Consider the following 13,636-nt stretch of genomic DNA (forward strand, 5'->3'; position numbering starts at 1 on the left):
CCACATTTAAAGCCATCCTGGCTTCCTCTGCTGTTGGTGCTAATGTCCTTCTTTCACCTCAGATCCTCCACAATCCAACAACACATGCTGAACACATTCAGCCTGCCCACATTGCTCACATCTGCCATCAGGGTGTTTTCCTGTTTTGTGCAGTGTATTGTTCAGTCCTGTGTGCCCTATCCTGAGTCGCGTAATGATTGCCTCTTCCCTCCGGTTCCTGCCCCTCCTTCTTCCCAACCCAACTGTTTTCTGTATATTGTAAATGTGTCTTCCCGTGTCTTGGATGTCCCAGTATTCTTGCCGCACTTTCCCCACATGTTTCTTGATTATTGATTTACCCTCTGCCCTACATAATGGAATTTCTGTATCTACAGTGTGTGATTTGAGTGTTTGTTTGGCCAGAATATCCACTCCTTCATTCCCTTCTATCCCTACATGGGCAGGAACCCAAATGAAGCAAACTGTCAACCCCCTCTTGTGCATTCTGTGAAGTAGATTATGTATTTTATATATGAGATCTTGCCTACATGACTTCATGGTTTTAAAACTTGTAAGAGCTGCCCAACTGTCTGATGCTATTGCTGTTTTGTTATGGTTTTTTTCTTCTATCCATTCCAAGCCTAAAATGATAGCTGCAAGTTCAACTGTATATACTGATAAATGGTCTGTGGTTCTTTTCTTGATATGTGTTTTGTAGTGTGGAATGAAAAGTGCAGCTCCTGTTCTTCCAGTATCAGGGTCCTTTGACCCATCAGTGAAAATTAATATTTTGTCTGAAAAGTGTTGTTCCAGATAACTTTCAGCTACCCTTCCCTCGGAAATCTGCCTGTTCCTTTTCTTCAATTGTTGCTGTATGTCAAAGTTTACTGACAGTTCTATGAAAACCCAGGGAGGAGTACATGAATATGGGACTGTCGGACTGAAGTGTATATGACCTAAACCTGCTTGTACTGCTTTTATGTTTCCTACCCACCCAAAACTCATAATATTTGATTTATTATGTTCCCAACAGTCCTCCAGGATGGCTTTAGCAGGATGGGAATCACTGCTCACGTGTTCCGGCCATCTTTTATGGTGTGTCTGCTGGAGCAGCAGCATCACTGCAGCAGAGAGGAAGAGACTGGACAAGGTGGTGAGGAAAGCCGGCTCTGTCCTGGGCTGCAGTCTGGACCCGGTGGAGGTGGTGGGGGAGAGGAGGATGGTGGCTAAGCTGTCCTCCATCATGGACAATGTCTCCCACCCCCTTCATGAGACTGTCAGAACCCTGGAGAGCTCCATCAGAACCCTGGAGAGATCCATCAGAACCATGGAGAGCTCCATCAGAACCATGGAGAGCTCCATCAGAACCCTGGAGAACTCCATCAGAGCCCTGGAGAACTCCATCAGAACCCTGGAGAGCTCCATCAGAACCCTGGAGAGCTCCATCAGAACCCCGGAGAGCTCCATCAGAACCCTGGAGAGCTCCATCAGAACCCTGGAGAGCTCCATCAGGACCCCGGAGAGCTCCATCAGAACCCCGGAGAGCTCCATCAGAACCCTGGAGAGCTCCATCAGAACCCTGGAGAGCTCCATCAGAACCATGGAGAGCTCCATCAGAACCCTGGAGAGCTCCTACATTGTTTTCTGAGCTAAATGCTGGTTGTACTGATCAGCCTGTACCAATAATCTGCGTCACTGATAACTTTCCTCTTGTTGCTGCACTACACTGCAAAAACTCAATATCTTAATAAGAATATTTGTCTTATTTCTAGTTAAAATGTCTCATTTTTAGTCAGAAAATCGTATAACACTTAAAACAAGAGTCATTACCAGAAAAATAACTTATTTGACAATTTTCACCTGCTTCAAGTAAATTTTCACTTGAAATAAGTAGAAAAATCTGCCAGTGGGACAAGATTTATCTTCTCATTACAAGCAAAAAAATCTTGTTCCACTGGCAGTTTTTTGTACTTATTTTAAGTGAAAATCTACTTGAAACAGATGGAAATTGTTGTTTTTTCCAATGATGAGTCTTGTTTTAAGTGTAATGAGACATTTTAACTGGAAATATTCTTGTTAAGATTTTGAGTTTTTGCAGTGTAAAGTCTTTTTTGTTTTTATTATTATTATTATTATTACGATAGATTGTTCACTCTTGGGTTTATGTAGAGATTTTATAACTCACCACCAGGGGGCACTGCTCTTTCTACATATGGGGAGTGTAATATTCCAGAATTATAAACAATAAAATAAGTCATCCATCTAAAATGAAAACTTAATGACATTTTCATGATTATTTCTGACTAAATATGAGTTGAGGTAAAAAGACATTTACTCCTAAACGGATGTCTGATATAAAAGGGTTAAATCCAAAGTCTGTCCTCTTCCTGGAATCTGATCCCGATGATCCTCCCTCTTCTTCCTGCTCTCCAACCTGCAGATCTGCAGCTTCAACACGGATCTAAACATCAGCTTTATAATAAATAATGAGTCAGACGAGTTGTAAATCTAGTACACCTTGATTTTATACATGTGATTCAGTAATAGTTTATTTCATATTATTTAAATAATATGAAAAACGTACACAGATATGTTGTAACCTTAGCTTATATAGTTACAATAAAACAGCATGGATCATTTGAATTGCATTGTTTTGACTTAGTTTGTCCCATGAATTATCACCATAATCCTATGTACGCGCAGCTCAGATTTAAAATTCTTAAAGCCTTTTACAGTTTTCAGCGAACTATGTATAACATCACAATATATTGCAAAATTTGGATACCGCAATATCGTATTGTATCGTGACTCAAGTATCGTTATTTGTTTCCCTGTTTGTCCTCGTTTCTCTGAAGATTCTTCATGTTTTTCAGAGGAACGTTATAAAAACTGAACACGTAAATATATCAAACTTGGACTAACCTCTGAACGGAGTAGATGGAGAGAGTTTAACAACATGGAGCTGCAGATTAACTTTACAAAGAGCTTCAACACGGATCTCAACATCAGCTTTATAATAAATCATGTGTCAGACGAGTTGTAAATCTAGTACAACTTGATTTTATACATGTGATTAAATAATATTGTTAATTTCATATTATTTAAATAATATGAAAAACGTACACAAATATGTTGTAACTTATAGTTACAATAACACAGCATGGATCATTTGAATTACAAGTTTTGACTTAGTTTGTCCCATGAATTATCACGATAATCTGATGTACGCGCAGCTCAGATTTTAAAATGCATAAAGCCTTTTACAGTTTTCAGCGAACTATGTATAACATCACAATATATAACCTCTGAACGGAGTAGATGGAGAGAGTTTAACAACATGGAGCTGCAGATTAACTTTACAAAGAGAATGTGAGTGAAGAAGAAACAGACGGGAAAAAGGACGTGTGAGAGAGGCTTTGTAGATGAACGAAATAAACTGTCATGTTTAAAGAAACTTCAGCAAATACTAACAGCTCTTTATTTGCACCGTGGAGACGGTAAGTTACCAACAGCAATAAATAACGATTTTAGGAAGGAACAGGGATTCAAACAACCTCAATAAAGAACTTTAAAAAAAAGTACATGACCACATCGTTCACTCTACGTCAAGTTGACGGAGAAGCATAAATCCGGGTTGAACCTGCAACCCTTGTGGGGAGGGGATTAGGCTCATCAGCCACAGGAGGTGGTGGTTGGACTTCTGCTAGTTCTTCTTCTGTGGGTCAGACAGGAGTGGACAGCTGCCCCCGGAGGACGACAACATTCAATTTCAATTCAATTCAATTTGATCTATATAGCGTCTAATACAACAAAAGTTGTCTCTAGACGCTTTCCAGAGACCCATACCCAGAACATGACCCCCGAGCAGTTATTACATAAACAATGGCAGGTAAAAACTCCCCTAGTGGGAGAAAAACCTTAAGCCAAACAGTGGCAAGGAAAAACTCCCCTTTAGGAGGGAAGAAACCTTGAGCAGGACCAGGCTCGTAAGGGGGGACCCTCCTGCCGAGGGCCAGACTGGTGGGTCAGGGACGGCAACAGCACAGCAGGCAGGTGGAAGCAGCAACGGGATGACCAGGGGTGGGGACCGCAGGCCAGCACGCAGCTCCCGAAGCTCCGGCCCAATCATCAAGTCCCAGGTTGGGGTGCAGGGTCGGGGAAAGGTTGAAAAGGGGGAGGGCCAGGGAGAGGAGTCTTGAGGGACGAACCTTCTCCCCCGCCCAAAAGGGGCCGTTACCCTGCCCCCTTCACTCCCACATGAGCTTCATTTGTCACGAGTCACCAGACTTCTCCTCCGGGTGAATTTTCATGTGACTCAGCAAATCAATTCTGCGGCTAAAACCTTTGTTGCACGTCTTGCACAAATACGGCTTCTCGTCCATGTGCGTGGTTATGTGCTGTTTAAGAGATGATAATTGAGTAAAGGTTTTGCTGCAGGTGTTGCACAGGTACGGCCTTTCGCCCGTGTGGATCCTCGAGTGAATCACCAGGGTTGAACGTTCTGTGTACCTTTTTCCACATGTTTTGCAGATGTAGGGCTTCTCGCCCGTGTGCGTGTATATGTGGCTTTTAAGATGTGATGATTTAGTAAAGGTTTTGCTGCAAGTGTTGCACAGGTATGGCTTTTCGCCGGTGTGGGTCCTCGAGTGAACCAGCAGGCCGGAACGATCTGTGTAACTTTTTCCACATGTTTTGCACATGTAGGGCTTCTCACCCGTGTGTGTGGTTATGTGCCGTTTAAGATTTGATAATGTAGTAAAGGTTTTTCCGCAGGTGTTGCACAGGTATGGCCTTTCGCCAGTGTGGATCTTCACGTGATCCATTAAATTACAACCTTTACTGAACTGTTTCCTGCAAGTGCTGCAAGAAAACGCCTTCTTCCCCGTGTGGGTCCTGGTCAGCTTTGATTTACAGTTGCTGTCTGACGGGACAGCAGCATCTTCGTGGTCACCATGTCGTGTCATTGGCTCCGGATCTGCAGTTTTACTGGAGTCTGAGCGTAAACTTTCAGTCCCTTCCTCATCTTTGTTTTGAGCTTCAGGAGAAGTGTGCAACAGCAGCTGGCCACAGTTTGGTCCTGGTTCACCATTTTCAACTTTCACATCAGCGACATTGACCAATGAGACATCCATCTCTACGTCCTCATGCTTCATCTCCTGACCGCTGGAGTCTTCCTCCAGTTTTGTAGTCTGTGGATGCCCTGGTTCCTCCTGGTCCGGGCTGCAGCTCCTCTCCAGGTTATCCAGGTGTTGGTCACTGAAAACCCCATCCTCCTCCACCTTACAAACATTCTCTTGTGGGAGTTCTGGAATTACAAAAAGGGACAAAAAGACAGGATTTTAACAAGTCAAAAGTGCTTCCCAGTGTTGATTGTTTGGTTGTATTTGTGAGGTTTAAAGTTTGTCCTGAACCTTCGGTCTTCCCCTTCAGCTATGTAGTATATTTGAAAACAAGTGCATTACTCTGTGTGACCATTAGGGGGCACTGTGACTGTAGGAAATCTAGCAGAAAATTGGAGTCCGGATCCAGAGATTTGAACTGTTTCTTGTCGCCAGCGGAATCGACGAAAAGTCTGATTCAGTGAAAAGAGCCACGTTTCTACATGTGGCCGGGGACGAAGCAATTAAACGGTATATAACACTTTTGACTTTGATGAAGACGTAGATGACTATGATACATTGAAAGACCTTTTCCGCCAACATTGTGAGCCAAGGAAAAATGTGACGTATTTGAGGCTCCTGTTCTTTATTCAAGTGCAAGGAAAATCAGAGACTGTTGATGCATATGTGACTGATTTAAAAAAATAAAGTGAAAGACTACGAGTTTGAGCACCTCACTGAAACTTATTGATGTAAATGTTCGCACATTTGAGCTGATCGACTGATCAGCTGTCAGTCGATCAGCTGATGGCGCTGCTCTGCTGGCGACATGGAGGAGGGCTCCTGCTGCATTTTGTATGGATGTCTGTGGCGTCTCCGTTTATTGTTCTGTTTATTGTTTTGAATCGGCTGGCACAACATGCACTTGACAAGAGTGCTGGTCTGAACTGCAAGCTGCGTCCAAATGTGCTGAACTGGAGGAGATTGGAGTGGCTGCTGGTGGCAGTATGTAAAATGTGGTACGAGGAACAATAATATTCTGGACAAGTGTTATGGCAACATCAAGGAGGCATACACTGCCAGAGCTAAGCCCCCCCTGGGCAACTCTGACCATAACTCTGTCCATCTGCTCCCCACATACCGGTCAGTGTTCAAATCGAGCAAACCAGTAACAAAAACTGTGAACGTGTGGTCCAGCGATGCAATGGAGGAGCTGAAAGGTTGCTTCCTTTGCACAGATTGGGACGTCTTCTTTCAGGAGGCAGACATCAACACAGCCACAGAATCAGTAACTTCCTACATCTCCTTTTGTGTGGATTCAATCATACCAAAGAAGTCTGTTAAACAATATCCCAACAATAAACCATACATCACGAAAGAAATCAAGGACTGTATCCGACGGAAGAAGATAGCCTATAGATCAGGCGACACTGCAGCGGTGAGGGCTGCACAGAAAGAGCTCAATCAGCAACTGAGGGCAGCTCGGAAGCAGCATCAGGAGCGAGCAGAGCAGGACATGTCCAACTCGAACACTAGGAGTCTGTGGGACTCAATTCGCAAGATGACTAACATGAACCCCAAAAAGAAGCCCATGGCTGCCCCCAACGAAAGTGAGAGGGCAAATGAACGGAATGACTTCTTTATGCGCTTTGAGACAGACACCTCTAAAGAATGCAGTGATATTTTAAATGCAATAACTTTTAATGGGGGTGATGACAGAATGGTTATAGACCAAGACTCTGTGACCAAGGTTTTTAAAACCATACGCACTAATAAAGCGACAGGACCAGACGGCATGTCTGCTTTTCTTTTAAAATCCTTTGCTGAGGAGCTCACACCAGCCTGGCATCGCCTTTTCCAGCTCTCTATGGATACACACACTGTGCCAGAGCTCTGGAAAAAGTCGATCATAATCCCAGTCCCCAAGAAAGCCCATCCCCTAGAGAATAATGATTACAGGCCAGTGGCCCTAACCTCAAATGTAGTCAAGTCACTAGAGAGGATTGTAACAGAGGAGCTCCGAAGGGAGGTGGAGCCATCTCTAGATCAGTTTCAGTTTGCGTATACTAGAGACCGCAGCACCAGTGACGCGGCCTCTACCTTACTGCACTTTATGTTGAAGCATCTTGAGAGTCCAGCTGCATATGCCAGACTGCTCTTCATTAATTTTAGCTCTGCTTTTAACACAATCCATCCAGACATCCTTTTTAGAAAATTAGTTAAGTTGAACGCAAATCCCTATTTAACTAAGTGGTATTTCTCATTTTTATCAGACAGGCTGCAACAGGTGAGATTCAACTCTGCACTTTCAGACACAACAGTAAGCAGCACTGGGGCCCCCCAGGGATCTGTCAGTTCCTCCTTTCTGTTTACTCTGTACACAAATGACTGTGTCAGCTCCCAACCCGACCAGTATGTGGTCAAATTCTCTGATGATACTGATCCTCAGCTTACTTACAAGAAGCTCCGACATCAGCAGCCATACAGCTGGAGTGGACAGGTTTGTGGACTGGTGTGATGAACACCACCTGCAGATCAATGTTAAGAAAACCGAGGAGATTGTGGTGGACCCAAAGCCAGTTGGGGATCACAGCACAACTATCATACATGGTCATAACATCAAGCAGGTCACGTCCTATAAATACCTGGGCGTCCATATTGACAAGGATCTTAATTGGAGCACGCATGTGACAAATGTCTGTGTTAGGATCCACCAGCGCCTCAATTTTTTACGCAGGCTCAGAGTGTTTGGGGTCTGCAAAAACATCATGCTGATTTTTTATAGAGCGACGATAGAGTCCATCGTACGCTATGGCATCACCAGCTGGTTTGGGAACCTAACGGTCAAATCTAAATCCCAGATTGTTGGCCTGGTCAAAACGGCAGGGAAGATCATGGGAATGACCCCCCCCCCCCCCCCCCCCCCCCCCCCCCATGACCCTCCAAGAAATCTTTGAACAATCCACCATTCAGCAGGCCAACAAGATCCTTTCTGAACCATCCCATGTGCTGAACCTGAGTATGAGCTGATGAACTCTGGTAGGAGATACAGGCTCCCCCTGTGTAAATACAACAGGTACAAGCACTCCTTCATTCCACAATCAGTCAAACTTATTAATAAGCTCCCCCGAATGGTTGGGGGGGAAGATAGGAGGCTGAGAGAAGCCGGCCCATGTGGATTGATTAACAACTGATTATGTGATCTTGTGCAGCAAAGCTAAAAAGACTGATGATGCTAGCATCATCTTTTAACAATTTGCAAGTGTTTGTTGATTTATACAGTGCTGTTGCAAGTGCTGCACATGCCTTTGTTAATGTTGATGGTGTTGTTGATGTTGTTAATGTGCCGTCTGTGTCTGTCTGTACTGCAGCTTTGTGGCCTCTACTCCGAGACCAATTTCTCCCATGGGAGATTAATAAAGTAAACCTTGACCTTGACCTTGACATCCAAGTGGAGAACAAGGTGGATTGAGGAAAACCTACAGTACGACCCTCGCAGAACTGGTCAGTGCCAATAAGGCAGAATGAAACATCTTTATGTAATCTGAATTAGATGACATATATGACACGCACTGCAATCAATCTCACTCTAATAAAGTAAGGTAGCCGTCTGTAATTTGATAATGACACCATAGTTAAACTGAAACAATAGTAGGTACAGTAGCCTATGCTCTACCAGGATCATTTTCCATAGTTGTTAATAGAGGGGTTAATCGTACCACAGAACACAGCACATACACCTACTACCTTTCACCAGACAGAGCCAATTCATTTAATATCTCACCTCTGCATTTATAGCCAAGCCACTTGAGGGAGGACACAGGTCCCACACACTGGAGACACTTGTCCAAGGGGGAGACAGTTGCACACACCAGGCTATGTTTCTGACACTGTTGGAATGTTTTTATTGTAACATTTATTGTTACCAGACAGTTTGAGCAGCAAGACATTTCAGAATCATATGTATTTATCTTAAAAGTATCTAAAAAAAACAAATGTCCATCAAATGGCTACATTACATTCAACTTACCCTCTCACTGTTGACAACTGTCTCCATTTCAGTTGGACTGCAGAACTGATTCTCCGTGTCCATCTAAGATAGAGAACAAGAGCAGACGTGTTCAAAATTAACACCGTGGTCTGTCTGTGTTCATTTGTTTAAGTTTAAGTTAAGTGACAGGATCAAAATAAGTGTGGAAATACAGCTTTAGAAGGTCAAAAATGTCTTGCACAGGCTCCAGACTAACTTGTCCACTGGTGCGACAACTGAGAAAGTTGGTTGCACCAGCACATGATTTCGTTGCACCTTTTTTATGGAATATTGTATCAGTCAGAAAGGAGTGCTTGAAAACAGGGTTTTGTATCTGTAACTATAGTTTTGTAAAGCTGTGCATTTATGTTTGTACCAGTAACTATAGTCTTGCAAACTTGTACATTTAAGTACAAGCATTTATCTGTAAGCTTAGTTTCGTAAACTTCTACATGTGTGCAAACTCCGTTTTACAAGTCTGTGCATTCAGACACTTGCAAGCTCACTTTCATACAGCTAAATATTTAATTGCTACTACTATGTACAAGTTTACAAAACTACGGTTACAGATACAAACAAATATGATTTACAGAAACAAAACCCTGTTTTCAAGTACACCTTTTTGAATTATGTATGTATATATATATATATATATATATATATATATATATATATATATATATATATATATATATATATATAGAGCGAGAATTTCACTTGCCCCTAAAAATGGAAATGTGTGAACTGGAAGAAACAATTTACGAGCACAGTGTGCGAGTTAAGATTAAAACCTACAGTAATCTTTTTTGCACCCCGCTGCTATTCATTCAGAAAATAGTATTTCATACTCAGATAATGTACAATGTTTATTAAAAGTATCAATATATACCTGTTCCAAATCTTCAATTGTGGAGGAAGACTTTGTAACACCAGAATCTTCTGGAGGCATTTCCTCAGTAGAAACCTGCAAAACGGAAAAATATAGATATTTTCATAAATGTCTTGATGGCAGGTTGTTCCCTGTGTAACATTATGTAAAAGGTTTCATGGCTGTGTTTCTGAGTGTTTTGAGGGAAAGAAATCCACTCAAAATGTTTCTTAATTAGTCAACAAGGAAAATTATTACAGTCTTTGAAACCTAGAATCTTCCCAAAATAATGTTTGTGTGTGTGGTTATGTGCCGCTTAAGATCTGATGATTCAGTAAAGATTTTTCCGGCCTTTCACCAGTGTGGATCTTCATGTGATCCATTAAATTACTACTTTTACTGAACTCTTTCCTGCAAGTGCTGCAAGAAAATACCTTCTTCCCCGTGTGGGTCCTGGTCAGCTTTGATTTACAGTTGCTGTCTGACGGGACAGCAGCATCTTCGTGGTCACCGTGTCGTCTCATTGGCTCCGGATCTGCAGTTTTACTGGAGTCTGAGCGTAAACTTTCAGTCCCTTCCTCATCTTTGTTTTGAGCTTCAGGAGAAGTGTGCAACAGCAGCTGGCCACAGTTTGGTCCTGGTTCACCATTTTCAACTTTCACCTCAGCGACATTGACCAATGAGACATCCACCTCTACGTCCTCGTGCTTCATCTCCTGACCGCTGGAGTCTTCCTCCAGTTCTGTAGTCTGTGGATGCCCTGGTTCCTCCTGGTCCGGGCTGCAGCTCCTCTCCAGGTTATCCAGGTGCTGGTCACTGAAAACCCCGTCCTCCTCCACCTTACAAACATTTTCTTGTGGGAGTTCTGGAATTAAAAAAAGGGACAAAAAGATAGGATTTTAACAAGTCAAAAGTGCTTCCCAGTGTTGATTGTTTGGTTGTATTTGTGAGGTTTAAAGTTTGTCCTGAACCTTCGGTCTTCCCCTTCATCTATGTAGTATATTTGAAAACAAGTGCATTACTCTGTGTGACCATTAGGCGCCATATTTTCACCAAATCTCTAGAAACTGGAATAATACCCAATGACCTCAAAATCACCAAAGTAGTCCCTGTTTACAAATCTGGAGACCATAGTGTATTTAGTAACTACCGGCCCATTTCTGTTCTCCCATGTTTCTCAAAGATCCTGGAGAAATTGGTCTATAACAGAATGATGAAACATTAGCAGGACTGTAATATACTGTATAAACACCAATATGGATTTAGGAAAAATCATTCTGCAGAAATGGCTTTACTTCAACTGGTTGATAAAATTCACACTGCAATCAATAATAATGAATACACTTTGGGAATCTTTCTTGATTTATCCAAAGCTTTTGACACAGTTAATTTTGATATTCTTCTTCCAATGTGGATTTGCTTTTTTTAAAAAAAAGAGAAAATCTACACGGAGCCACTGTGATCTGCATCTTTTCTACTAAATAAGGATTAAGTGTAAAGTGTGAAATATGAGTCTGGTCCAGAGTGTGAATGGAGCATGAAAGGCAGCACCAAGTAAACAGAACAACAAGTTAGTTCGGGATGTTTCCGAATCCCACATCAGCAGCTGCTTGAGCTGGGGAGTTTCCCATTTAGTTGGTTTGCTTCATCACCACGGCTTTTAACTGGAAACAAAGGGATCTTGTAGGAGTCATACTCATGTGTTCATTCATTCAACTTTCCAGGGTTACGTACCGACTCTGTGGAGTCTGATTTCAGGTTTCCAGGCGAGGTCCAACAGTCTGCGCTGACGGTCGAGCTCTTCTTCATACTCCAAGATGCTTTTTTCAAACACTGACAATATTTCTACAGCAGCTGCTGTTAGTCGCTGACCGATAAACTCTCTCAGATGATTCACCTTAGACATTGTTGAAGAGGAAAAAGAAAGGAAACAACAGAACCGTCCTCTCCTTCTTCTTCTCTAGGTTTAATGGCGGATCACAACCAACGTTATTAGGTTCTACCGCCACCTGCTGTACCGGAGTGTGTAACATCAGGATCATTATTACACCAGGTTACAGTCTAACTTAAAGGGGGAAAAAAGGAAATACCTAAATAAAATAAGATAACCACATTTAAATCTTATTATCTATCCCTGCATCTTTAAGAAAGACAAGGATTTCCTTATAACAATCCCTCATCACCTCACTCCTCCCTAATAACCTACTAAACTCCATTCCCGTCCCAGCTCGTACATCCTGTCTCTTAAAGCGTTCCTTTCTACCTCATACTTGCCACATTTAAGAATCACATGCTCTACATTCTCTGTGACATCACACTCATCACATTTATCAGACACGGACTTTGACATTAAATACAGAGTTGATTTTAAACTAGTATGACCTAATCTTAATCTAGAAATGATGACTTCCTCTCTCCTACACTTTCCTTTGAAAACCTTCACGTTAATTGACTTGTGTATGTTATAAAAATGTCTCCCTTTTACACCGTTGTCCCACACCTTCTGCCATGAATCCCTCACTGCCTTTCTAATTCATGATTTTGCTTCACCTTTACCAAAAGGAATTTCCATAATTACCTCACTACTCAATTTCAATGCTCTTTTAGCAATATTGTCTGCTTTCTCATTGCCATCAACACCCATGTGGGCAGGAACCCAACAAAACTGCACAGTAATTCCAGTTCTGCAGAACCTCCACAATACCATTAATATTTCCAACACTAGATCTTCTCTTGTTGTTTTATTTGAAGTCAAACTCTGAAGGGCTGCAGTGGAGTCTGAACAAATGACATAGTTCCTTCTCGCAGTTACAGTCAGTATTTCATTTACCAACGAAAGTATTTAGAACAAAATGCATACAACATTCTTTTCATCACTGGTTTACTACGACTTCTGTCATTTAGCAGACGCTTTTATCCAAAGTGATTTACATCTGAGAAAACAACACAAGCAAGAAGGTTTAGAAAGAGTTTTATTTTTTCCGACACAACGAGAGCTGACGCAATTTATATGATAAGATTCTGATTGTTAATATCAATAAATAAAAGAAAAATATTTTTTAATTCATGTGTTCTTTATTTGTTATAAAACATTTATGTTGTTAAGAAACTTTTATTGCAATGGGGTTCAAAATAATACACACGGTAAGTCTTTGAGACATCAAAACATTTAAATATCAAACTATCAAACTATCAAACTGATTTTGGTGTGAAATATATAGATACACAAGACACATTTAAAGCATTTAACCACTAGAACATATTGCATTTAAGTTTAAGAAGCTTGGGAGCCTTTTTTTAGTTGGTTAACGATGCATAGTGTTCGTACATGTTAATCTCTGTTGGAGATGTTTTTTACTTCAGATTTTTTGCCAGTGTTGCACAGTGTTAATGTTTGTCACATTATTATTAACCTCCATTGTATAGAGGACTTGTTTACATCATTAGGCTTCTAGGATTGGCCTGAATTTTTTTTCATTTGAATAAGTGAGGACTTCTAAGCCTCCTATAATTCGTGATTATTTTGTTTTGCTGATATAATGCACAGATGTGTCATTAATAAAGGAGCTTATGGTTAATATGTTGGTTGCTTATAGATTGTTCAATCTTGGGTTTATGTTGAGCTTTTATAACTCACCACCAGGGGGCACTGCTGCTCTT

The 13,636-nt window shown here is 41.6% G+C and overlaps 1 protein-coding gene across 1 annotated transcript in view; it reads right to left on the reverse strand.

The window, feature by feature from the left end:
- The window catches only part of LOC133440750 (zinc finger protein 585A-like), a 99,094-nt gene extending 93,983 nt beyond the window's left edge, over positions 1-5,111 (reverse strand). Inside the window, exon 1 of the mRNA XM_061718066.1 lies at positions 4,435-5,111. Coding sequence (XP_061574050.1) covers positions 4,435-5,111 — 677 coding nt within the window. The remainder of the gene's footprint in view (positions 1-4,434) is intronic.
- Between the last annotated feature and the right edge of the window lie 8,525 nt (positions 5,112-13,636).

This window comes from Cololabis saira, chromosome 3 (genome assembly GCF_033807715.1).
Source record: "Cololabis saira isolate AMF1-May2022 chromosome 3, fColSai1.1, whole genome shotgun sequence".
In the NCBI taxonomy this organism is placed as follows: domain Eukaryota; kingdom Metazoa; phylum Chordata; class Actinopteri; order Beloniformes; family Belonidae; genus Cololabis; species Cololabis saira.